This window comes from Symphalangus syndactylus, chromosome 24, assembly GCF_028878055.3.
Source record: "Symphalangus syndactylus isolate Jambi chromosome 24, NHGRI_mSymSyn1-v2.1_pri, whole genome shotgun sequence".
In the NCBI taxonomy this organism is placed as follows: domain Eukaryota; kingdom Metazoa; phylum Chordata; class Mammalia; order Primates; family Hylobatidae; genus Symphalangus; species Symphalangus syndactylus.
The window spans coordinates 42834563-42858396 of record NC_072446.2 but is presented as its reverse complement, the minus strand read 5'-3'; the positions used below and the strand labels follow the sequence as shown (position 1 = coordinate 42858396).

At 41.3% G+C, this 23834-nt stretch overlaps 1 protein-coding gene and 1 long non-coding RNA gene across 3 annotated transcripts in view; one reads left to right on the top strand and one right to left on the bottom strand.

The window, feature by feature from the left end:
• Nucleotides 1-4723: 4723 nt before the first annotated feature.
• LOC129474582 (uncharacterized) lies at nt 4724-8590 on the bottom strand. The gene is made up of 4 exons (XR_008654576.2): nt 8262-8590; nt 7444-7738; nt 5776-5896; nt 4724-4989 (listed from the first exon to the last, which is right to left on the bottom strand). It is a non-coding gene; the product is annotated as an uncharacterized lncRNA (long non-coding RNA).
• The window catches only part of SIRPD (signal regulatory protein delta), a 59396-nt gene continuing 43229 nt past the window's right edge, over nt 7668-23834 (top strand). The window contains exons 1-4 of one of the 2 annotated variants that reach the window (XM_063634160.1): nt 7668-8027; nt 8697-8860; nt 12139-12486; nt 14391-14738. In XM_063634160.1, coding sequence (XP_063490230.1) covers nt 8788-8860; nt 12139-12486; nt 14391-14738 — 769 coding nt within the window. In that variant the 5' untranslated portion in view covers nt 7668-8027; nt 8697-8787. The remainder of the gene's footprint in view (nt 8028-8696; nt 8861-12138; nt 12487-14390; nt 14739-23834) is intronic. The other variant, XM_055266016.2, reaches the window with a different exon arrangement.

Sequence of the window (23834 nt, the reverse complement as noted above, 5' to 3'; positions counted from 1 at the left end):
CTGTAAGTGTGGGAGAGGGAGGACTGACCAAGGGCTCCCCCAGAAGGGCAAGGCCAGCAGGAGGGCCCAGCTCACATGCCATGCAGCTTCAGGGTCAGTGGAGTTTACAGAAGGTGACAGGGCTCCCTCAGGATACTCAGGAGTCTCAGGGAAGCCTGTATGGGGATCCCAACCCCCAGGAAGTGTGCAGGAGTTAGGATGCTGAAGGGTGTTACAGGAGGTGGGATGCTTGAAGGGGGTTCAAAGGTGTCCTCAGTGGCCTAGGAGTCCCATGGAAAAGGTGGACAGAGGGGTCTAAGTGAGGGCCAACTGAGTGGGTGGTCCCTTGGAGGCCACTGCTGGGACTCCATGGGGTCAAAGGAATCCCCACTGTAATGTTGAGAATCCCCAGATGGGCTGCTCTGGGGGCTGTTTCTGCTCTGACCTTCTGTGTGCTTGAGTGGAAAGCAGGGAGGAGGGAGCATCAGGACTTGGAAGAAGTGCAGAGCTGGCAGAGTCCTATCTCAGGCCTGCCTGTCCACCCATAACAGGCATCCCAAGAGGAGACCAGCACTAGGGACATATCAGGGGCTCAGGAAACATTTCTTGAAAGATGAGCAGATGAATAAATGTTAATGTGTTTTCCCACAGCTCCTTCCTTCCTCCCCTGCCATGTGGGACCCTCAGTCTCTGCTGCCTCCTCCTTTCTTGAGAAGCTCAGCCTGGGAAGGAGCCGGCGAGAACATTCCCGACACTCAGCTCCAAACGCCTCCTCTCCCAGGTCATCTGCCTGCCCACACGCTCCTGTTCCTCCTTCACAAGACCGTGATGCCCCAAAGCAGTGTCTCCATTCATGGTCCTGAGCAGGGGCCACGGGATTGGGCTCTGGGCACTGTCTCACGGCACCTCCCTAGAAGGTGAGAAACACTCCAAATCTGAACACACCAGGACTCCTCCCATCCATCGCCTTGGGACTGGCCATAAACCACAGACTCTCTCCAGGCTCTCAAGAGTTATCCCAGCCGGGCGCGGTGGCTCACGCTTGTAAACCCAGCACTTTGGGAGGCCAAGGCGGGCGGATCACGAGGTCAGGAGATCGAGACCACGGTGAAACCCCGTCTCTACTAAAAATACAAAAAATTAGCAGGGCGTGGTGGCGGGCGCCTGTAGTCCCAGCTACACGGGAGGCTGAGGCAGGAGAATGGCGTGAACCAGGGAGGCAGAGCTTGCAGTGAGCCGAGATTGCGCCACTGCACTCCAGCCTGGGTGACAGAGCGAGACCCCGTCTCAAAAAAAAAAAAAAAAAAAGAGTTATCCCATCTTCTGGATTCCTGCCTACCCCAACTCCCCCAGCCTTGTTGAGGTTCTCTATTGCCTCCTGTATACACATGAACCCCTATACCAATTTTAAGAAAAGAAATGATTCTCTTTCCTCTTTGTCCAAGCATCTTATCCCTCAAACCCAAAAAGAAAGAAGCTCTCCCTTCTCTCTCTGTGATGGGGACAGTATTTCTTCTAGTATCCTGCAGCCCTCCCAGTCATTCTGCTTGTGGTAGAAATGCTGCCACAGCCCAACATCAAGGAGTCCTCGATGACTGCCCTTTACAACTAGTATTCAATTCTGCCTCCAAAATGCCTATGTCCACTTATGTGAGATGGTAAATGTTTAACAATGGACTTCCTGAAAGGGAAAAACCAAAAGCTGTTTTGCAGTGCTTGCCAATTTCTCTAGTGTAATAACTCCCAATCTGACCAATTTCACACTGCCAACAGTTACAACCAGATTGCAAGATTCCTGAAATTTAACAATTGGTTTTCAGGGCCCAGTCCAAGCCTGCTGCTGGAAACCTCAGAGTTAAATCCCTATTCTCCACACTTCTCACCTCCACCACCCCTCCCTGTCCCAGCCAGCATCATCTCTTTGGGGACCACTCCTCTGGCTTTCATTTTTCAGCCACAGCGATTCTTTGGAAAAGTCAAATCATATCACTTCTCTGCTTCTTCCCCAACCCAGCTGCATGGCTCCCACTCTCCCTCCTTCAGGTCTCTGCTCAATGTCACTTTATTAAAGGTACCTTCTATAAACTACCTTGTATAAAATATTATCTTTTCTTTATCCCAGCATTCTAATTTCCCTTATCCTAATTAATTTTTTTAGCCCTTATTTCCATAAGTATTATGCTGAATACAGGCAGCCCTTGCTTTTCATGGCAGTGCAGGATTGCAAAAATGACTGTGCAACCTGAAACCCAGGAAAGCAGTCTCCATATCCAATCAGAAAAACAATGATCATTCTGTGATCTTTACCATTTTTTGTCAAAATATTAGAAACTCTCACACTCTCAGTTACAAATGTAGAGGACAATGAAAATATAATGAAATAAATATTTATTTGTGCACTACAATTCAAAGCATTAGAAACATTGAGAGTTCAAGTGTTGTTTCTTTGTAAAAATGTATCAAGAGTAGTTGGAAGAGTGCTTGCCTTTTTCTTGTGTATTTCTAATATGGAGTGATATGGTTTGGCTCTGTGTCTCCATCCAAATCTCATCTCAAATTGTAATCTGCATGTGTTGTGGGATGGGCCTGGTAGGAGGTGACTGAATCATGGGGGCAGACTTCCCCCTTGCTGTTCTTGTGATAGTGAGTTCTCATAAGATCTCAGTGAGTTCTCACGAGATCTGGTTTTTTGAAAGTGTGTGGCAAGTCCCCCTTCGCTCTCTCTCTCTCTCTCCTGCCACCATGTGAAGAAGGTGCCTGCTTCCTTTTCTCCTTCCACCATGATTGTAAGTTTCCTGAGGCCTCCCAGTCATGCTTCCTGTTAAGCCTGTGGAACTGTGAGTCAATTAAACCTCTTTTCTTCATAAATTATCCAGTCTCCAGTAGTTCTTTATAGCAGTGTGAGAATGGGCTAATACATGGAGCAAGCATTGTTTCTTTTTATTTGTTTATTTTTTTTTTTTTTGAGATGGAGTTTCACTCTTATTGCCCAGGCTAGAGTGCAATGTCGTGATCTTGGCTCACTGCAACCCCCGTCTCCAGGGTTCAAGTGATTCTCCTGCCTCAGCCTCCTGGGTAGCTGGGATTACAGGCATGCACCACCACACCCAGCTAATTTTGTATTTTTAGTAGAGATGGGGTTTCTCCATGTTGATCAGACTAGTCTTGAACTCCCGACCTCAGGTGATCCACCTGCCTCGGCCTCCCAAAGTGCTGGGATTACAGGCATGAGCCACCATGCCTAGCCAGCAAGCATCATTTCTATTATACCTTGGTGTTTTGCCATCTTTCTAAGTTTGGACTAGCTTCCAACATCTTATCCCTTGAATTTTCAATATTGTGAAATCACTCCAGAAGACCCTTTCACGTGAAGTTTTTTGCTGGCATTTCAACCTTTGGGACATCTTCAGCCCTTTTATTACCACTCCTCTCCCATTTGTGGCAGTTTGCCTTTACTACCTCCCTCTGGCTGCCTATCTGAAGTTCCTGCATCAGGATCTACATTGCCATAGTCAACTATTTGTACTTCTAGAATTCCACTCACATTCAATTTGAATCTCACTTGCAGCATTTTCACTTCTCATTTCTTCACTGCACTTTCATCTTGACTGCAAAATTCCTCTTTCAATTATTCATTTCTGTAAAATGTCATATGGGCTCATCACTGGGAGACAAGGAGGCAATCCAACTATAGGCTTTGCTGTTTGAGTAGGAGATCCATAGGGACCAATCACCAACAGACTTTGAAAGACGCAACATGACTGATTACTGATCGTGACGAGCTTTTGTTATTTCCATGGTGATTTGTGGACTGAAGAGCTAGCCCAGAAGTTTGTACTCTATGCAAATTACATTAAATTTACTATGGCACCTAAATTTTGAGACTTGTGTTGTGGGACTGATGTTACCTAACTAAACTATGGTAAGTGAAATGCATGCATGTCATCACCAAAGTGAGAACTGCCCGTATTTATCTATCTTACACAAATAGAATGTCAGTTCTATCGTGGCAGGTTGGGGGTGGGGGAGGATTATCTGTATCCTCAGTTGCCAGAACTGTGTCTGCCATATAATAGGCTGTCAATTTTTTAAATGAGTGAATACATCATTGAGGTCATTGGTTTCTACTAGGTGTTGGATTTCAAAAGAAAACTTCTCTTCATTTGATCACTTGGCTTGTGTGCTGTATTCTCAAGCTCTTTCTTTAAAGACTACTCTCTCTTCTTTCTGTTTAAAACATTCCATCAAAAATTCAACATCCTCTATAAAGTAAGAAAGTGCTAAAAAGGAAAAAAAAGTCAACCCCAAAATCAAAATCCACGGTGACTGGAGTACATCAAAGAGGCACAGGAACCAACCGAAAGAGCTCCCAAAGGCCAAAGCTGGAACACTTTCAGCAAAAAAAATAAGTAAAGTAGTAATGAGTTGTAGTCCAAAGTATAAAATAAATATCTGAGTCCATACTGATATAAATAAATGATTGAATAAATTAATAGGAAAGAAGGGAAGAATCTGCAGTGCAGAAGAGTCCCAGATAATTTATTTATACATGCCACCCTAAAGGAGGTGGAGCATAACTTCCACTCCTGAAGTGTGGGCTGTGCATTGCAACTTCTTTGCAAAGAGTACAGCATGGAAAAAAGGAGAAAAAATAACTTTACAGTGGAAAAATCTTACAAATACAGCTTCAGCCAGGTGATCAAGAGTTCATCAACAGTTATAAGTCGACATCAAGAATCATAAATCATGTCACTAATATGTACCTTTAATACAATGTGATGAAGATGACACTTTTCCTCTGTTACCTTCCCCCCAAAACTCACAACCCCAATCTAATCATGAGGAAACATCAGACAAATTTCAATAAGGAGGCATCCTGCAATATCGGGCCCAGAACTCCTCAAAACTGTCAAGGTCATCAAAATCAAGGAAAGTCTAAAAAACTGTCATAGCCAAGAGAAGCTTGAGGAGATATGACAAGTAAATGTAACAGGTATCCTGGATGGGATGCTGAAAGAGAAAAAGGACATTAGGTAAAAAGAAAAGATCTAAATAAGTTATGAACTTGGATTAATCATAATGTATCAATATTGGTTCATTGATTATAATAATGTATCATACTAATGGAACATGCTAATGATAGGGCTCAATTTTTCTGTAAATCTGAAACTGTTCTTAAAAAATTAAGTCTATTAAAAAAAATTAACGTGTTGTCCTCAGCTAGGTTTTATTTGCCTCTTGCACCCCGTGGGGAACAATGCAAGGAAATGTGTGGTAGGGAGACTTTGTTAATATTCCAAAGTTTTATCTCACTTCAAAAGCCTGAGGTTTCCTTTCCTCTCGTCCTTCCTCTGTCCCCTACCAGAGCTCACCCCAGACCTAGGCACTCAGATCCCAGAGGAAGTGGCTTCTCAATCCCCTATGATGCTCGCCCTAAACTTTTCCCATTAATAAAACCCAGGTCAGACCAAGTGGGGTCAGAAAACTTTGGGTTATGTGGGTGAGCTGGGATAGTTTTGAGGACCTGACTATCAGTGAGTGAATAATGTCCTGAGCCCAAGTCTTCACAGGAACAAGTTGTTCCCAAGAGGAATGTAATAGATTCTGAGAGGCACCTGGCTGTGGAGATGGTCCTCAGCATCAGCCCTATTTGGGATTGTCTCAGCTGAAGGGAGTGCCCTTGCTTAGGTCATATCTGGGAAGAGACCACATCTCATTGGACTCATCAACCTAGTTGTATAAAGGCCCAGCTCTCTTATCCTAACTCAGAGCAACTCTGGAGGAACATCCTAGTACCTGGCTCCATGCAAGGTCAGCTGAGGTCTTCATTGGGACTTCATTGCAGCCCAGCTTCTTCTTCTACCCAATCCTGCTTCCCTCTTCTCCCAACCCCAAGTGTTGATCCTAAAAGTACTCCCTGAAAAATAAGCTGCTTGTTTATCTTCACCCCAGTCTGTCTCCCAGGGAACCCAACCTGGGACAGTGAAGCTATGCCACATATCAGAAAGGTGGGGATCCCTTTATCTCTAAGGGAGCAAGTCAGTTACAGAAGAAGGCCTTGTTTATAGTACCTCCGGATTAATGAGAATCCACAAAAATGTTTATTCAAAAGAGGGACATAATTATATCTATGTTGTAAAAAGAACAATCTGGCTGAAGAAGGAGAAGGAGATTATAGAGGGCAAATGAAAATGGGGGTATCCTAGTGAGAAGGCAATTGCTTTTATTCAGGCAAGAGATGATAATAGAGATGGAGAAAGAGATTAATTCAGAAGGGATTTAGGAGGTAAATCCAATAGGGCCTGGTAGGGGCAAGATAGGAGTGTGAAACTATGCCCCCAAAGAGGTAAAGAAACCAGTTACTAACAGAAATTCTTGAGTTTACAGGATAGCAGATAAAAAAAAAAAAAACTTGCTAAACTGCCGAAACTTCCTCCACTTGTAAGATAACAAAACTGACTAAAATCTGTTGGAACCAATATGGCCAACTAGAGTTTGCTCAGAGTGAGCTTGCTGATGTCACAGCCTGAGTTTCTACCACGTATTTCATAATAACTCCCCAGGGTTTTGCACGTGGGACCCGTGAAGAGGCATGGAGAGATAACCGTACATGCCCAAGGACTTTCCAGACCTCCCCTTTCCTTTCACAAATCACATACTAATCCCAGAATCCACCCCCTAAACTTTTGCTAATAAAACTACTGCCTTGAAGCCAGCACATGGAGCTACATTGAGCTAGACTTCTGTCTTCCTGTTAGTCAACTTGCAATAAAAACTTTTCTTTTCTCAAAAGCTGGTGTCACAGTATTGGCTTCTAGCACATCAGGCAGTGACCCCCTTTTACTTGGTAACAAGTGGATAAGTGAGGGTATAGAACATGAGCCCCTTCCTGGTTTGACAAACTGCTTAGATGATGGTACCAAATACCAAACAGGTATGGTGTGGGAGAAGATAAGGTTTGTGAGTGCAGACCTGAAACTCAAACTTGAATATTTAAGGTACACAAAGAGGCTGGGCGCAGTGGCTCACACCTGAAATCCCAGCACTTTGGGGGGCCAAGGCAGGTGGATCACCTGAGGTCAGGAGTTCGAGACCAGCCTGCCCAATATGGTGAAACCCTGTCTCTACTAAAAATACCAAAATTAGCCAGGTGTGGTGGTGGGCACCTGTAGTCTCAGCTACTCAGGAGGCTGAAGCAGGAGAATCACTTGAACTCGGGAGGCGGAGGTTGCAGTGAGCCGAGGTCATACCATTGCACTCCAGCCTGGGCAACGAGAGTGAAACTCAGTCTCAAAAAAAAAAATACATATATATATATATATATACACAAATGAAGATGTCAAGGTGTTTGCAGGATATACATGTCTGCATCATGGGCCCAAGAACACTCAGCTCCTAGGGGTGGATTCAGGATTTTAACCTAGATTATATCTGATTCCAAAGCTGGCACTCTTGGGTACTGACCTGTGAGTACTGACTCTCCAAGGAACTTAGAGTCTAATGAAAGGTGAGAAGATTCCTCAGAGTAGGGGAAGGGAAGGATTATGGAGGCTGGAGGAATGTTCCTGTCTAGTTCCAAGCAGTGGCCATGGATTGGAATTCCTTTGTCGAATTCATCATTTCAGGACAACAGGATAGTATGATGACATCACAAGGGGATGGGGACTCTTGTCATCTCAGAGAGAACATGCCAGCCTGGCTTTGCTTTCTTTTCCTAGAGGGCCTAACATCTCTCCCAGCCCTGACATCTAGCTGGTCCCTGAGGAGGAGGCACAAGTTATGAGGAGGCAATGGGGAAACAGCCATGGCAGCCAGTGCCTGTCTATGGATGCTTGAACATTAAAGGGTCACTAGCTGAGTGTGGGCTGAGTGTCCCTGAACACAACCTTTGTGCTTAGGAAGAACCCATTCCAGAGCTGAGAGAGAAGGATGCCAACATGCTGCTTCCTCCCTATTTCTGGGAGCATTTCTTCTGCCCCTCCAATCCAATCCCTGAGAGCTGGTCCCAGGTCCAGCCCAAGCAGGAGAGGCAGCTTTCACCTTCCCAGGTATTTGTAGGCATGTTGCTCTCCCTCCTAGAGCGTGTTCCCCACAGCTCTGCCTTCCCTGCAGGCCCCCTCCATCCTCTAAAGCGCAAATCATCACCACCTCCACAACTCGAATATCTTTCTCAGCCATGCCTGATTCTTCTGCAGGAAGGAAAAAGGAAGCAGTTCCTAGTAGTGTATGGAGGGACCCACAGAAAAGCCAAGAGCCCACAGCAGATATTGCTTGTTTTTTACCTCTAACTACTCTGGAGTGGAAAAAAGGGCATCCATTGTAAAGTCCAACTCTTATCAAGTGGGTGAGGCTATAGACATCTTGTTTCTTTCTTCAGCTGTGCAGCTCAGAGAGGCCCAGATGTTGAGCTCATGCAGGAGCTAGACCTACACCTGCCCATCATGAGGTTGCAGCCTTGGTCCAGTCTATGTGTCTGAGGCTCCTAGATAGGCAAAGGCCATGAAGTTGGGGAGAACCTGTGAGATAGGATGAAACTCAGGAAGGATTATAAGCCTGTGGGTGTCAAGCCCCCCAGCCCCAGCAATGCTAAATATTTCCAGCAGCAACTTCTTAGCTTGAAGCAACCTTGTCTGTTCAATTTTATAATCACAAAGGAAAAAGGGTCCCAGTCCCCTGGCCTTTCCTCTCATCACAATCCCCTTCCTCTGACATCACAGAGGCTAGAATTGTCATCTCTGCTCAAAGCACTGAGTCAAGGGCTTCTCCAGGACAGACATTCAGGCAGAGCAAGCTCCAAGTTTCACCACAATGCCCATCCTTGCCTCCCCACTCCACCCACCTCTGCCTTCTTTACTGCTGTATCTGCTGCTTGAACTGGCAGGTGAGTGGGGCCTCAGTGTGTGTGTGGTGGGTTCTCCCCTCTGCCTGTTTAGTGAACTCTCCCTCACCTGTTCCCAGAGAATTTCTTTTGGGAGCGTTTTCTCCATCTTATCCCAGAACAGGCAGAACTCAGAAGACTACACTGGGATGGCCCCCAATTCTGACAAAGTCTCCCAGTGGCCATGTCTGTTGCAAATCTCTTTGTTCAGGTAAAGGACTCACACCTGTGGTCACAGGGCTGGGCACAGCACTCATCACAGCTCTCCAGCCTCTGGAATCAAAGGATGTGTAATTTATTTTTATTTATTTATTTATTTATTTTTGAGATGGGGTCTTGCTCTGTCACCTAGGCTGGAGTACAGTGGTGCGATCTTGGCTCACTACAACCTCCACCTCCTGGGCTCAAGTGATTCTCGTGCCTCCACCTCCCAAGTAGCTGGGACTACAGGCACACACCACCATGCTCAGCTAATTTTTGTCTTCTTTGTAGAGATGGGGTTTCACTATGTTGCCCAGGATGGTCTTAAACTTCTGAGCTCAAGAGTTCCACCTGCCTCGGCCTCCCATGGCGTGAGCCACCATGCCTGGCCCTTGGCACATTCTACATTTCTTTCTGTGAAATTCAGTTTTTTATTTCTCTATTGCCATTGTATTTGGCTACTCTTAAAAAGTACTGCAAACTGGGTGGTTTAAATTACAGAAATTAATTTTCTCACAGGTCTGGAGACTAGACATTCAAAATCGAAGTGTTGGCAGGGTTGGTTCTTTCTGAGGACTGTGAGGTTGAATCTGTTCCATGTCTCTCTCTGAGCTTCTGGCAGTGGTAGCCTCAAACATTAGTTGGATAGCAGGTGGCACCACCCTCCCTGTATCCTCACATCATCTTACTCCTGTGTATGTCTATCTCTGTGTTCAAATTTCCACTTCATATAAAAACAACCACCATATTGGATTAGCACCCACCTCAATGACCTCATTTTAACTTCATTTTCTCTGTAACAACTCTATTTACAAGTAAGGTCACATTCTGAGCTACTTGGAGTTAAGACTTCAACATATATTTCAGAGGCATACAATTCAACTCATAGTAGCCTCACCATGAAATTTTAATAACTTAGATATATTCTTTGTTGGTTTATATACTGCATTTATATCTGTCTGTGCTTTATACATAGGAAGGGTAAGTATAAAACTTGCTCTTTTTATTCAATGCAGAGTTAAGGATGACTAAAAATATTTAGGTAAAAGCTAATTTAAGACACTTAAAGCTAGTAAAACTCACTTGAATTTTTAACTGTACTTACTGGGTGTGGTACACAGACTGTAAGGTGACTCCCAACTATCCCACCCTTATGTAATCTCAGTTGTGTGTGAAATGCTTCTATCTGATAGAATATGGCCAAAGTGATGCACTGTCACCCCCTCAAGTATGTTTGTTAGGTTGTATTAAGATCCATCACTCTAGAGCTTTTCTTGCAACTTCTGGCCTCAAAGAAGCAAGGAGCCATGTTGCAAACTGCTTATGAGAAGGCCCACATGGCAAGGAACTGAGGGAAGCCCCTAGAAGTTGAGGACCTCAGTCCTACAACCACAAAGACCTGAATTCTGCCAATAACCTGAGTGAACTTAGAATGAACAGTTCCCCAGTCAAACCCCCAGATAAGAACACAGCCCAGCTGGCACCTTTAGTGGAGCTTGGTGAGACCTTGAAGCAGAGAACCTAGCTAAGCTATATCTGAATTACAAATGGACAGAAACTGTGAAATAATTAATATATGTTGTATTCAGCCACTGTTTGTGGTAATTTGTTAGTCAGTGATGGAAAAGGAATATACCAAGTAGGATTGCAAAACCATTCAAAATAAGGTCCTCCATTGTTTTGTAGAACTTATTTGTTTTTAAAGGTGTACAACTTGATGGTTTTTTAAATTTTATTTTGGTTTTAATTGACAAATAATAATTGTATATGTGGTATAATGTGATGTTCTTATACATGTCTATACAGTGAAATGATCAGATCAGGCTAATTAACATATCCATCACCTCACATACTTATCACTTCTTTGTGGTAAGAACATTTAAAATCTACTCTTTTAGCTATTTGGAAGTATGCATTACCTATAGTCACCATGCTGTGCAGTAGATCCCCAGAACCTATTCCTTGTGTCTAACTACAACTTTATAGGCTTTGAACAGCATCTCCCATTTCCTTGTCCAACTCCCCACCACCCTAGACCCTGGTAACCACATTCTATTCTTTACTTCTTTGAGTTTGACTTTTTTGAATTCCACATATAAGCGAGATTCCACATATAAGCAAGATCATGCGGTATTTGTCTTTCTGTGCCTGGCTTATTTCACACCGTAATATCCATGGTGTCATAAGTGACAGAATTTTCTGATTTTTAAAGGCTAAATAGTATTCCACTGCATGTTTGTGTGTGTGTATATGTGTGAATAATCACATTTTTATTCCTTTATACATTGATGGGCACTTCAGTTGTTTCTATATTTTAGCTATTGTGAATAACTGCAATTTTGTAGAACTTATCTTGTAGACATTTTGTGTATCTGCTGTGAACTCAACGTCAGTGTGGCTTGTGTGATGCCCAAGAATACACAAGAGCAATTAAGTGCTAAGGAATAAGATTTTGTTTGGTAGAATTGATCATTGACAAACCAACCATTGTAATATCTAAGATATTCCTATACTCCAAAAACCATTTGTGACCTTTTATGGAAAATAGCAACTTCACTGAGAATGCATGCCTCAGTGTTTACTCTGGGAGAGGTGAATGGGTGGCCTTTCACACCATAGAAGACCCTGTATGGGAGGGAGCTGCCTCCCTATGCAGGTAACTCCATATGCACTCCATATGCAGTATGTTGGTTATCAACGTACTGTCCTTAGCTTGGGGCCATATCCCTGATTCTGAGACAATTAGAAAAATCTGACCCAAATTCTATTTTGCATTTTCTCATTTAATAAGAATATATTCATATATTTATTTAAAGTATGTTTATTTAGTGCCTAATATATTGCAGGCCATCCTCATATCCCGATGCAGAAGGAAAGTGCCATTCTCCTATTTGTAAACTAGTACCCTCCCCTTCACCTCACATGGCACCCGGCATTGTAATTTTTATATGACTGCTGCCATCACATGATGCTGAAATAAAGCTATCATGTTGAGATCCCACCTTGACCTATAACCAGACCCTCAGAGCATCTTCAGCCAAGACAGAGAACATAAGAGATGATTCCACATTTCTTTCCAGGAACTTCAGATGAAGAGTTCCAGGTGAACCAGCCTCAGACTTTAGTGTCAGTCAATCCTGGAGATGTCCTAACCCTGGCCTGCAATATGTCTGCTCCATCCCCAGAAGGGCCTGTCTTGTGGTTCAAGAGCACTGGGCCAGGACAACAATTAATCTATAGTTTCAATGGAAGCCACTTCCCCAGAGTAACTCCGGTGGAAAACACAATGGCCAATCAAACTGACTATTCTATTCGCATCAGTGACGTGTTGCCAGAGGATGCTGGCACCTACTACTGTGTGAAGTTAAGGGTAGGACACCCTGACATGGAGTTTTTCTCTGGTCCAGGCACCATCGTGAATGTGAACGGTGAGCACAGCCTGATGCACTTTATTCCCTGGGTTTATGAAAATGAATCTTTAAAACCCTTCACCATGTACCAAATTATCACTACATACTGAACACCGTGCTCCTTTATCCACAAACTACCCTGTAGACTAGGTTTCTACCAACAGCCTTTCTAGTAAGCCATTCTGGACCACCTGTGCCAAATACTGAATCAAGCTATGTTGACAAGCCACATCCTTCTCTGATGCCAACCCCAGCAGAACCTAATGACATAGGAGACATTTACAAATAAAAAGATACTGGATATGCAAGGTGCAACCACATGTGTGCACTGCATGGCCTAAATGGTAATGACAACCCTAGAAGGCTGACTGACTTCTAAGGTTTTAGGAAGAAATCTGGGCCCAGGTATATGCATTGTGTATATTGTGACTTATTTCATGACCCTAAACTTCCAGTCACAGATGCTAGCAGCCACATCTTAGCTTCTGATGGAATCTCAACATAAGTGAAGTTTTCCCCAAAATGCCCAGTATCTCCTGGGCCAAAACAAAGGGCTCTTCAGGCAGGTAGAATCTCTACATGCCTCCATGATCCCACTCACCTTCCCACTGCCAACTGGAATGTGATTGGGGCCTGAGAGCAAGTGCCTGAGTGGTCATCACAGTCCAGTCTGAGATCATACTCCCATTCCCCATACAAGTCAATGAGTGGATGTGATCTCCTGCCATGGCCTGGCACTGTTGTTGGGGAATTCTCAGACCAGAATGAGGGGTCTTGTGTATCAGTCTCTCCAAAGCCTTTTTTGCAAAAAGCCTTCCCAGAGGGGTTGAGTCATTCCTTGACACTTGAGCTTTCCCAGGTCTGTCCTGAGACTTCCATGCCCAGCCCCACTGTTCTTTAATTCCCAGTATTTTTATTCCCAGGATAACCAGTATTTCCTTCTCCTCACCACCCTCTGAATTAACGTCATGAAATACAGTGGTATTAGGTGTCCCTCTGTTCTTCCAGGAGAACTGACCTTCCCAGTAATGTTTCCCTTGAATCCAGACACATTCCATAATGCCGAAATGGTAATGGAAAATCCACAGGTTTCCCTTAAGTTACATAATGTCAATGCAGGCTGCCTTCCTACCATTACCTCCTGGCCTTGCCAGCCAGGAGTTCCCTTTCTTTCTAACCTGCTCCTTAGGCAGTCTGTGGTTTTGACAACCAAGCTTAATAGGAGAGATTATTACCAGGACCTGACACATTGTAGGGTAGTGATGATGACTGTGTAGGAGGGTAAAGGATGGCTGGTGAGAACCTCCAAAATTGTAGAGGGCCCTTGAGGTTCTAATCTCTTTTTGTTGAGGAGAAGAAACCCTCTCCCTTCTCTCTCTTGAAGAGATAAGTAGTGGAACCATATGCTGTTGCCATGACCACCTCATTCTTTAATTGTTTTAACTTCTTCTCCACATCTCTCAGCATGAATTTCTCTACAAATTCAGAGGTTAATCACCCTTCAGAGGAGAGAGGAAGGCCAATTCCAAACTCAGTGGAGATGTAGGGTTGAGGGACAGGACTTGAACCCGGTTCCAAATGTACCAAGTGACTCTAGGCAATTAGATGAATAGGGGAACTAGTCTTTCTCCATGAACATTACCCATTGATAATTCCCCCTTCTCCCTCCCTGTCCTCCTCTTACCATGGTTGAGGGCTGAGGAATGGAACTGAGGAGGAATACATTTGGTCTTCTGGACTAACTCCCCTCCTTCAGCACTCTAGGGAGAAGCTGCCTCCATGTGCAATGGCCTCTCTTTACTCAGTGCATGGGCATTTATGCATATCATTAAAAGAATTAATGAATGAGGCCCAACCATGACCTGTACCCATGCTTAAGCCAGAGCAGAGGAAATGAGAAATGATTTTCAGTTTTTTTCCAGGAGCCACACATGTGTTCCATGTGCAACAAACGGAGATGTCACAGACTGTATCAACTGGGGAGTCAATCATCTTGAGTTGCAGCGTACCAGATACCTTACCAAATGGGCCTGTCTTGTGGTTCAAGGGAACAGGGCCAAACCGGAAATTAATCTACAATTTCAAACAAGGTCACTTTCCCAGAGTAAAAGAGATTGGAGACACCACCAAGCCTGGCAACACAGACTTTTCCATCCACATCAGTGAAATCTCTCTTGCTGATGCTGGCATCTATTATTGCGTGAAGTTCATAAAAGGGAGAGCTATCAAGGAGTACCAATCAGGTCGGGGCACTCAGGTGTTTGTTACTGGTGAGTATGTCTCCTATACTCCATATCCCCTGGTGTATATCATCTCAGCAGCTATGTCCTCTATTCATTCAATAATTGCTATGTGCCAAATATTATTGAAGGTACAACACACATTTGATCTTTTTAATTCTCTCAGCAAGCTGTGAGTTAGGTATTTTACAGGAAGAAAAAAAGACTCGAAAGGGTTGAGTGATGAGTGATGAGAGCTATTTTGGTTGATTTCTCAATATTTAATCTACCCCCCATGACTAACCTAAGCCAACTAGGATAATTCCATGTTCTCTGCTAGAGGTTTACTCAAAAATGGGGTGAACTTGGCCAGTTTGGGTCTATCAGAGGAAAAGACAGGCTTGCAGAGAAATCTGGTAATCTAAAGTAATTCTTCCCTTTGTTGGCTGGAAACAAGCAATTGTGTTGCTCCAGGTGCTTTAAGCAGGCGTCTTATGACCATGAGGGGAATAAGGTTGAGAAGAAGTCTAGATGAATGCAGATATGTACCAGTGTGGATTGACAATATGCACAACCATACTGCTCCTTGTTCCAATCTCACCTCTGGACTTCTAATAATGTGAAAGAAAACATCTCCTTGCTAAGCCAATTTGCTTAAATCAACCATGTCCTAAGGGCTACAAGAATGACAAAGGTCACACATCCCACAGTGTGTTGTAGTGTGTTGAACTGCAAGTACAAATCTATGTTTTCTGCGTCCAAAGCCTTTTTCTTAGTGTTTTGCTACTTGTGGTGCCCTGTGAACTTTGGGCAATATCCAGCCTGAGAAATTATTAAATTGGTAATACAATAATGCTAACATTTATTGGGCATCTACTATATTCCAAACATTTCATCTATATTATCTACACAGCAACATCTGAATTGCTGGATGTTTGTACTCACTGTACAGATGAGGAATCTAACTCAGGGAGATTTCAGGAGTGTACATAGTAGGGAATAAAGAGGTGGGGTTGGTCTGGGCCCACTCCAGTATGCTCTATATTAGTGAAGAACATTTACTTACAAGAAAGAAGATCAAATGCATTAATTTCAACCAAAAAATATGAGTTGATTGATTCTGTACCTGCAAAGGGTTCTGGGTTCCTCACAGTATTCAAGGCAGAACTTTTGGAACCAGGGACTAAAGGACTGGATTTAGGGCTTAGTGTTACCAAGACTGTGGCTCTCTGAAATTCTCTCATCTCTTCATGGCTTTGTTCTTTCTTGCTGCATATAAACCTTCAGTATATGATAGCGAAAATAAATGCAGAAAATGTTGATATTCATTCCCCCATCTTACAACCAAGGTGGAAAGACAGCTTCTTCCTACCAACCTTCACAAATGAGTTCTAGGGAACTATCCACATTAGCCTTTTGTATGCCATGTTGTCAACATTTTATTCATTGTTGCTAGGGAGAGGAGGTGCCATGGGAGATAACCAATCAACCCGACAGAACAAATGCTAAGCAGGTTGAAAACAAAATATGTTCTTCCACCACATGGTCCACACCCTACCTTATCAGATGAGGAAGTTGAGCCTCTGAATGGTTAATGGGCTTGTCTTCCAGGTTATGGCTACTGGAACCCAGGTAGACTCTTCTCAGAACCCTTTGGGTTTATGGCTTTGCCTCCTTCTTAGTAAGAAGTCTTTAGTTAGAGTGGAGGTGTACAAGTGCATGACAGCTGTTTAGAGGGAGAATACTGTGAATGAGTTCAATATCCTTATTAACATTCAAATGTTCTGAGTCAGAAATGTACCAAATTTATGCCACTTCTTAATAAATAAAAATGTATACATATATTTTTAAAATACTTAGCTATGTATTCGTTTCTTGTAATTGGTGTAACTAATGGATACAAATTTGATGGCTTAAAACAACAGAAATAGATCATTATGGGTGGCATAACAGCACAAGGAGTTCCAAGGGCCCACTCCATGGAAACTGGTGAAAATTATTTTTACAAAATATTTAGAGTCTCTGGAAATAGTATTAAGGGCATATCATAAATGAAGAAATAACTTTTAAACTACTAAAACTGGGGAAGAAAAGTAAAAGTCTGATATTTGAACCAAAACCTCCCTTTTCTCTGTCAAAGGCTATACCCCATGGCAAAGAAGAGGAATCAACTGCACCAAAATAATCCATCCAGGCACTCAACAACTGTACAAGCAGATGACAATAACAAGCCTTGGTGGTTGTGAGGAAGACCAATATCCAGAGTTTCTACAATGTATTATCTAAAATGTCCAGTTTCAAAAAAAGTGAGAAATGCAATAGAACAGAAAAGTATGACAAGTATACCAAAAACAAACCAAAAAAAAAGGTATCAGAAACTGCTTGTTATGACCACCAGATGTCAAACTTAACAGGCAAAGCCTTTGATGTAACCATTACAAATATGTTCATAGAAACATGATTAAACAAACCATGATTAAATAAGTACAGGAAAGTAAGATGATAATGTTGCATCAAATAGAAGATATCAATAAACAGATAGAAATTACTAAAAAGAATCAAATGGAAATTTTATTATTCAAAAGTATAAAAATTGAAAGAAAAATTACCCTAGAGGGGATTAACAGTAGATTTGAAGAAGCAGATTTAGCAAATTTGAAAATAGATTAATGTAAATTATGGAATCTGAAGAACAGAGAAAAATTAAATGAAAATAACATTTAAAAAATGAACAGAGCCTCAGAGAAATGTAGGCCGTCATTAAGCACACCACATACATGTAATAAGGAGAGCAGAAGGAGAGGAGAAAGAAAACAGCAGAAAAAAAATATTCAAAGAAAGAATAGCTGAAAACTTCTCAAGTTTATTTAGTCAGCTGGACTGAAGATTGAAAAAGGAAACTCAAATTACTAGAGTCAGAAATGAAGGAAGGAACATTACTAGTAACCTTATAGAAATAAAAAGGAATATTAAAGAATACTATGAAAAAATGTGTGCCTATAAACTAGGTTTATATGATGAAAAAGACAAACTCCTAGAAGACATAAAAATTACCAAAACTGGCCCAAAAATAATAGAGCATTTCAAGATACCTATAACAACTAAATAGACTAAATTAGTAATAAGAAATTACCCTGATATTGACACCAAACAAAGACATCACAAGAAAAAAACACAGACCAAATATATCTTATGTATATGGACACAAAAATCCCTTAAGAAAATACTAGCAAACTGAAACCAGCAATGTATAAAAAGCATTATTCATGTTGATCAAGTGGGATTTATCCCATGAATACAAGGTTGGTTTAACATCTGAATGTCAATTAATTTAATACAACACAATATCAATAAAATAAAAAAGAAAACCACATAATCCTCTCAAGATGATAAAGAAAAGGAATTTGGTAAAATCTAAAATTCTGTTATTTAAAAACGTACTCAAAAAACTAGGAATAGTAGGGAACTTTATCAACCTGATAAAGGGCATGGATGCAAAACCCACAGCTAACATCATATTTAGCAAAACCCACAGCCACAGCCAATGTCATAATTAATGAGGATGGTTAGATGCTGTCCCCATTAGATCAAGAATAAGACAAGGATATCTCCTATCACCATTTCTACTCAACGTTGTACTAATTTTTTAGTCAGTACAATTAAGTAATAAAAACAATCCAAATTGGAAAGGATGAAGTAAAACTATCTCTATTGACAAATGGCATATTCTTGTATATAGAAAATCCTAAGGAACCCACTAAAAAAACTATTCAAACTACTGAGCAAGTTCAGCAAGCTTGAGAATACAGTTCAATATACAAAAATCTATTACATTTCCACACACTTGGAATGAACACTAAAAATAAAAATAAATTTAACAAAAGAAGTGCAAATTTATGCTCTGAAAACTACAAAAAAAGTTAAATGAAAGAAGATCTAAACAAATTGAAAATTTTCCCATTTTCATGGACTGGAAGATTTAACATTGTTAAGATGGCACTATTCCCCCAAACTGGTCTACAGATCCAACACAATCCTTATCAGAATCCCAATCTACTTTTTTGTAGAAATTGACAAGCTGATCTTAACATTCATGTGGAAATATGAAGGATCCAGAATAGCCAAAACAATCCTGAAAAATAAAGTAGGATAACACACATTTTTCTTTCAAAACTTACTACAGGCTGGGCACAATGGCTCACGCCTGTAATCCCAGCACTTTGGGAGGCTGAGATGGGAGGATCACTTGAGGACAGGAGTTTGAGGCCAGCCTGGTGAACATAGTGAAATCTCATCTCTAAAAATAAATAAATAAAATAAAAATAAAAGTTTACTACAAATCCACAGCAATCAAAATAATGTGGTACTGGAACAGGATAGACCTATAGACCAATGGAAAAGAGAGAGTCCAGAAACAAGCTGGAAAATCAACTGATTTTCAACAAGTGTGATAATGAGGAAAGAAGCATCTTTTCAACAAATAATGCTGAAACAACTGGATAGCCACACACAGAAAACAATGAAGTTGAACCCTTACTTCATACCATATACAAAAATTAACTCAAAATGGTTTGAAACCCTAAAAATACCTATAAAACTCTTATAATAAAACATAAGGATAAGTCTTAATGACATCAGATTTTGCATTGGCTTCTTAAGCATAATATCAAAAGTGTGAGAAACAAAAGAAAAAATAGATATATTGGACTTCATAAAAATTAAAACCTTTTATGCTTCAAAGGACACTATCAAGAAAGTAAAAAGATAACCCACAGAATGGGAAAAATATTTGTAAATTACATATCTGATAAGGGCCTTGAGTTTAGAATATATGAAGAATTTTTCCAAAGCAGATATTCAAATTGCCAATAAGCACATCAAAAGAAACTCAGCATAATTAGTCCTCAGGGAAATGCAAATCTAAACTATAATGAAATACAACTTTGCACTCATAAGGATAGCTAAAATCAAAAATCACATGACAAATGTTTATGAGAATGTAGAGGAATTGTAAACCTCATACACTGCAGGAGGGAATGCAAAATGGTGAAGCCACTTTGGAAAATAGATAGGCAGTTCCTCAAACAGTCAAACATAAGTTACTATATGATCCAGCTATTCCACTCCGAGGTATTTACTCAAGAGAAATGAAAACATATGTTCACACAAAAATTTGTGCACAAATGTTTATAACAGCATTCACACTATCTGAAAGGTGGAAACAATCCAAACATCTATCAACTGATGAATGGAAAAGTAAGGTATGATCTATACATACAGTGGAATATTATTAGGCTACAAAGAGGAATGACATACTAATACATGCAACAACATGGATAAACCTTGAAAGCATATGCTAAGTTAAAGAATAAAATCACAAAAAATCACTTATTCTCTCTAGATTCTTCCTCTCTGTGCAGGACTTCTCTGAAAGAAAGACAGCAGCCCCAGTCAGGGGCTTACAGATAAAACTCCCATCTCCCTGGGACAGAGCACCTGGGGGAAGGAGTGGCTGTGGGCACAGCTTCAGCAGACTTAAACATTCCTGCCTGCCAGCTCTGAAGAGAGCAGTGTATCTCCCAGCACAGTGCTTGAGCTCTGCTAAGGGACAGACTGCCTCCTCAAGTGGGTCGCTGATCTCCGTGCCTCCTGATGGGGAGACACCTCCCAGCAGGGGTCGACAGACACCTCATACAGGAGAGCTCTGGCTGGCATCTGGCAGGTGCCCCTCTGGGATGAAGCTTCCAGAGGAAGGAGCAGGCAGCAATCTTTGCTGTTCTGCAGCCTCCACTGGTGATACCCAGGAAAACAGGATCTGGAGTGGACCTCCAGCAAACTCCAGCAGACCTGCAGAAGAGTGGCCTGACTGTCAAAAGGAAAACTAACAAACAGAAAGCAATAGCATCAACATCAACAAAAAGGATGAGCATGCAAAAATCCCATCAGAAGGTCACCAACATCAAAGATCAAGGTAGATAAATCCATGAAAATGAGGAAAAACAAAAAAGCTGAAAACTCCAAAACCAGAATGTCTCTTCTCCTCCAAAGGATGACATCTCCTCACCAGCAAGGCAACAAAACAGGATGGAGAATGAGTTTGATGAATTGACAGAAGTAGGCTTCAGATGGTGGGTAATAACACACTCCTCCAAGCTAAAGGAGCATGTTCTAACCCAAGGCAAGAAAGCTAAGAAACTTGATAAAAGGTTGCAGGAACTGCTAACTAGAATAACCAGTTTAGAGAAGACATAAATGACCTGATGGAGCTGAAAAACACAACACGAGAATTTCATGAAGCATACAGAAGTATCAAGAGCCGAATCGATCAACCAGAAGAAAGGATATCAGAGATTGAAGATCAACTTAATGAAATAAAGTATGAAGACAAGGTTAGAGAAAAAAGAGTGAAAAGGAATGAACAAAGCCTCCAAGAAATATGGGACTATGTGGAAAAGACCAAACCTACGTTTGATTGGTGTACCTAAAGTGATGGCGAGAATGGAACCAAGTTGGAAAACACACTTCAGGATATTATCCAGGAGAACTTCCCCAACCTAGCAAGACAGGCCAACATTCAAATTCAGGAAATAAAGAGAACACCACAAAGATACTCCTCGAGAAGAGCAACCCCAAGACACATAATCGTCAGATTCACCAAGGTTGAAATGAAGGAAAAAGTGTTAAGGCAGCCAGAGAGAAAGATTGGGTTACCCACAAAGAGAATCCCATCAGACTAACAGCAGCTCTCTTCAGAAACCCTACAAGCCAGAAGAGAGTGAGGACCAACATTCAACATTCTTAAAGAAAAGAATTTTCAACCCAGAATTTCATATCCAGCCAAAAAAAGCTTCATAAATGAAAATGAATAAAATCCTTTACAGACAAACAAATGCGGAGGGATTTTGTCACCACCAGGCCTGCCTTACAAGAGCTCCTGAAGGAAGCACTAAATATGGAAAGGAAAAACTGGTACCAGACACAGCAAAAACACGCCAAAATGTAAAAACTATTGACACTATGAAGAAACTGCATCAACTAATGGGCAACATAACCAGCTAGCATCATAATGACAGGATCAAATTCACACATAACAATATTAACCTTGAATGTAAATGGGCTAAATGCCCCAATTAAAAGACACAGACTGGCAAATTGGATAAAGAGTCAAGACCCATTGGTGTGTTGTATTCAGGAGACCCATCTCACATACAAAGACACACATAGGCTCAAAATAAAGGGATGGAGGAAGATCTACCAAGCAAATGGAAAGCAAAAAAAAAAAATAAAAAAAGCAGTTGTTGCAATCCTAGTCTCCGATAAAACAGACTTTAAACCAACAAAGATCAAAAAAGACAAAGAAGGGCATTGCATAATGGTAAAGGCATCAGTGCAACAAAAAGAGCTAACTATCCTAAATATATATGCCCTCAATACAAGAGCACCCAGATTCATAAAGCAAGTTCTTAGAGACCTACAAAGACATTTAGACACCCACACAATAATAGTGGGAGACTTTAATATCCCACTGTCAATATTTGATAGATCAATGAGACAGAAAATTAACAAGGATATTCAGGACTTGAACTCAGCTCTGGACCAAGCAGACCTAACAGCCATCTACAGAACTCTTCACCCCAAATCAACAGAATATACATTCTTCTCAGCACCATATCTCACTTATTCTAAAATTGACCACATAATTGGAAATAAAACACTCCTCAGCAAATGCAAAAGAATGGAAATCATAACAGTCTCTCAGACCACAGTGCAATCAAATTAGAACTCAGGATTAAGAAACTCACTCAAAACTGCACAGCTACATGGAAACTGAACAACCTGCTCCTGAATGACTGCTGGGTAAATAATGAAATTAAGGCAGAAATAAATAAGTTTTTGAAACCAATGAGAACAAAGACACAATTTATCAGAATCTCTGGGACACATTTAAAGCAGTGTTTAGAGGGAAATTTATAGTACTAATGCCCACAGGAGACAGCTGGAAAGATCTAGAATCGACACCCTAAAATCACAAAAGGACTAGAGAAGCAAGAGCAAACAAATTCAAAAGATAGCAGAAGACAAGAAACAACTAAGATCAGAGCAGAACTGAAGGAAATAGAGACACAAAACACCCTTCAAAAAATCAATGAACCAAGGAGCTGGTTTTTTTTAAAACATTAACAAAACAGATAGAGTAGATTAATAAAGAAGAAAAGAGAGAAGAATCAAATAGACACAATAAAAAATGAAGAAGGGAATATCACCCTGATCCCACAGAAATACAAACTACCATCAGAGAATACTATAAACACCTCCATGCAAATAAACTAGAAAATCTAGAAGAATTGGATAAATTCCTGGACACATACACCCTCCCAAGGCTAATCCAGGAAGAAGTTGAATCCCTGAATAGACCAATAACAAGTTCTGAAACTGAGGCAGTAATTAATAGCCTACCAACCCAAAAAAGCCAAGGACCAGATGGATTCACAGCTGAATTCTACCAGAGGTACAAGAGGAGCTGATACCATTCCTTCTAAAAGTATTCCAAACAATAGAAAAAGAGGGACTCCTCCCTAACTCATTTTATGAGGCCAGCATCATCCTGATACCAAAACCTGGCAGAGACACAACAAAAAAAGAAAATTTCAGTTCAATATCCCTGATGAATACATCGATGCAAAAATCCTCAATAAAATACTGGCTAACGGAATACAGCAGCACATTAAAAAGCTTATCCACCATGATCAAGTCAGTTTCATCCCTAGGATGCAAGGCTGGTTCAACATATGGAAATAAATAAAGGTAATCCATCACATAAACAGAACCAATGACAAAAACCACGATTATCTCAATAGATGCAGAAAAGGCCTTCAATACAATTCAACACCCCTTCATGCTAAAAACACTCAATAAACTACGTATTGATGAAATGTAGCTCAAAATAATAAGAGCTATTTATGACACAGCCAGTATCATACTGAATGGACAAAAGCTGGCAGCATTCCCTTTGAAAACCGGAGCAAGACAAGAATGCCCTCTCTCACCACTTCTATTCAACATAGTATGGGAAGTACAGGCCGGGGCAATCAGGCAAGAGAAAGAAATAAGGGGTATTCACATAGGAAGAGAGGAAGTCAAATTGTT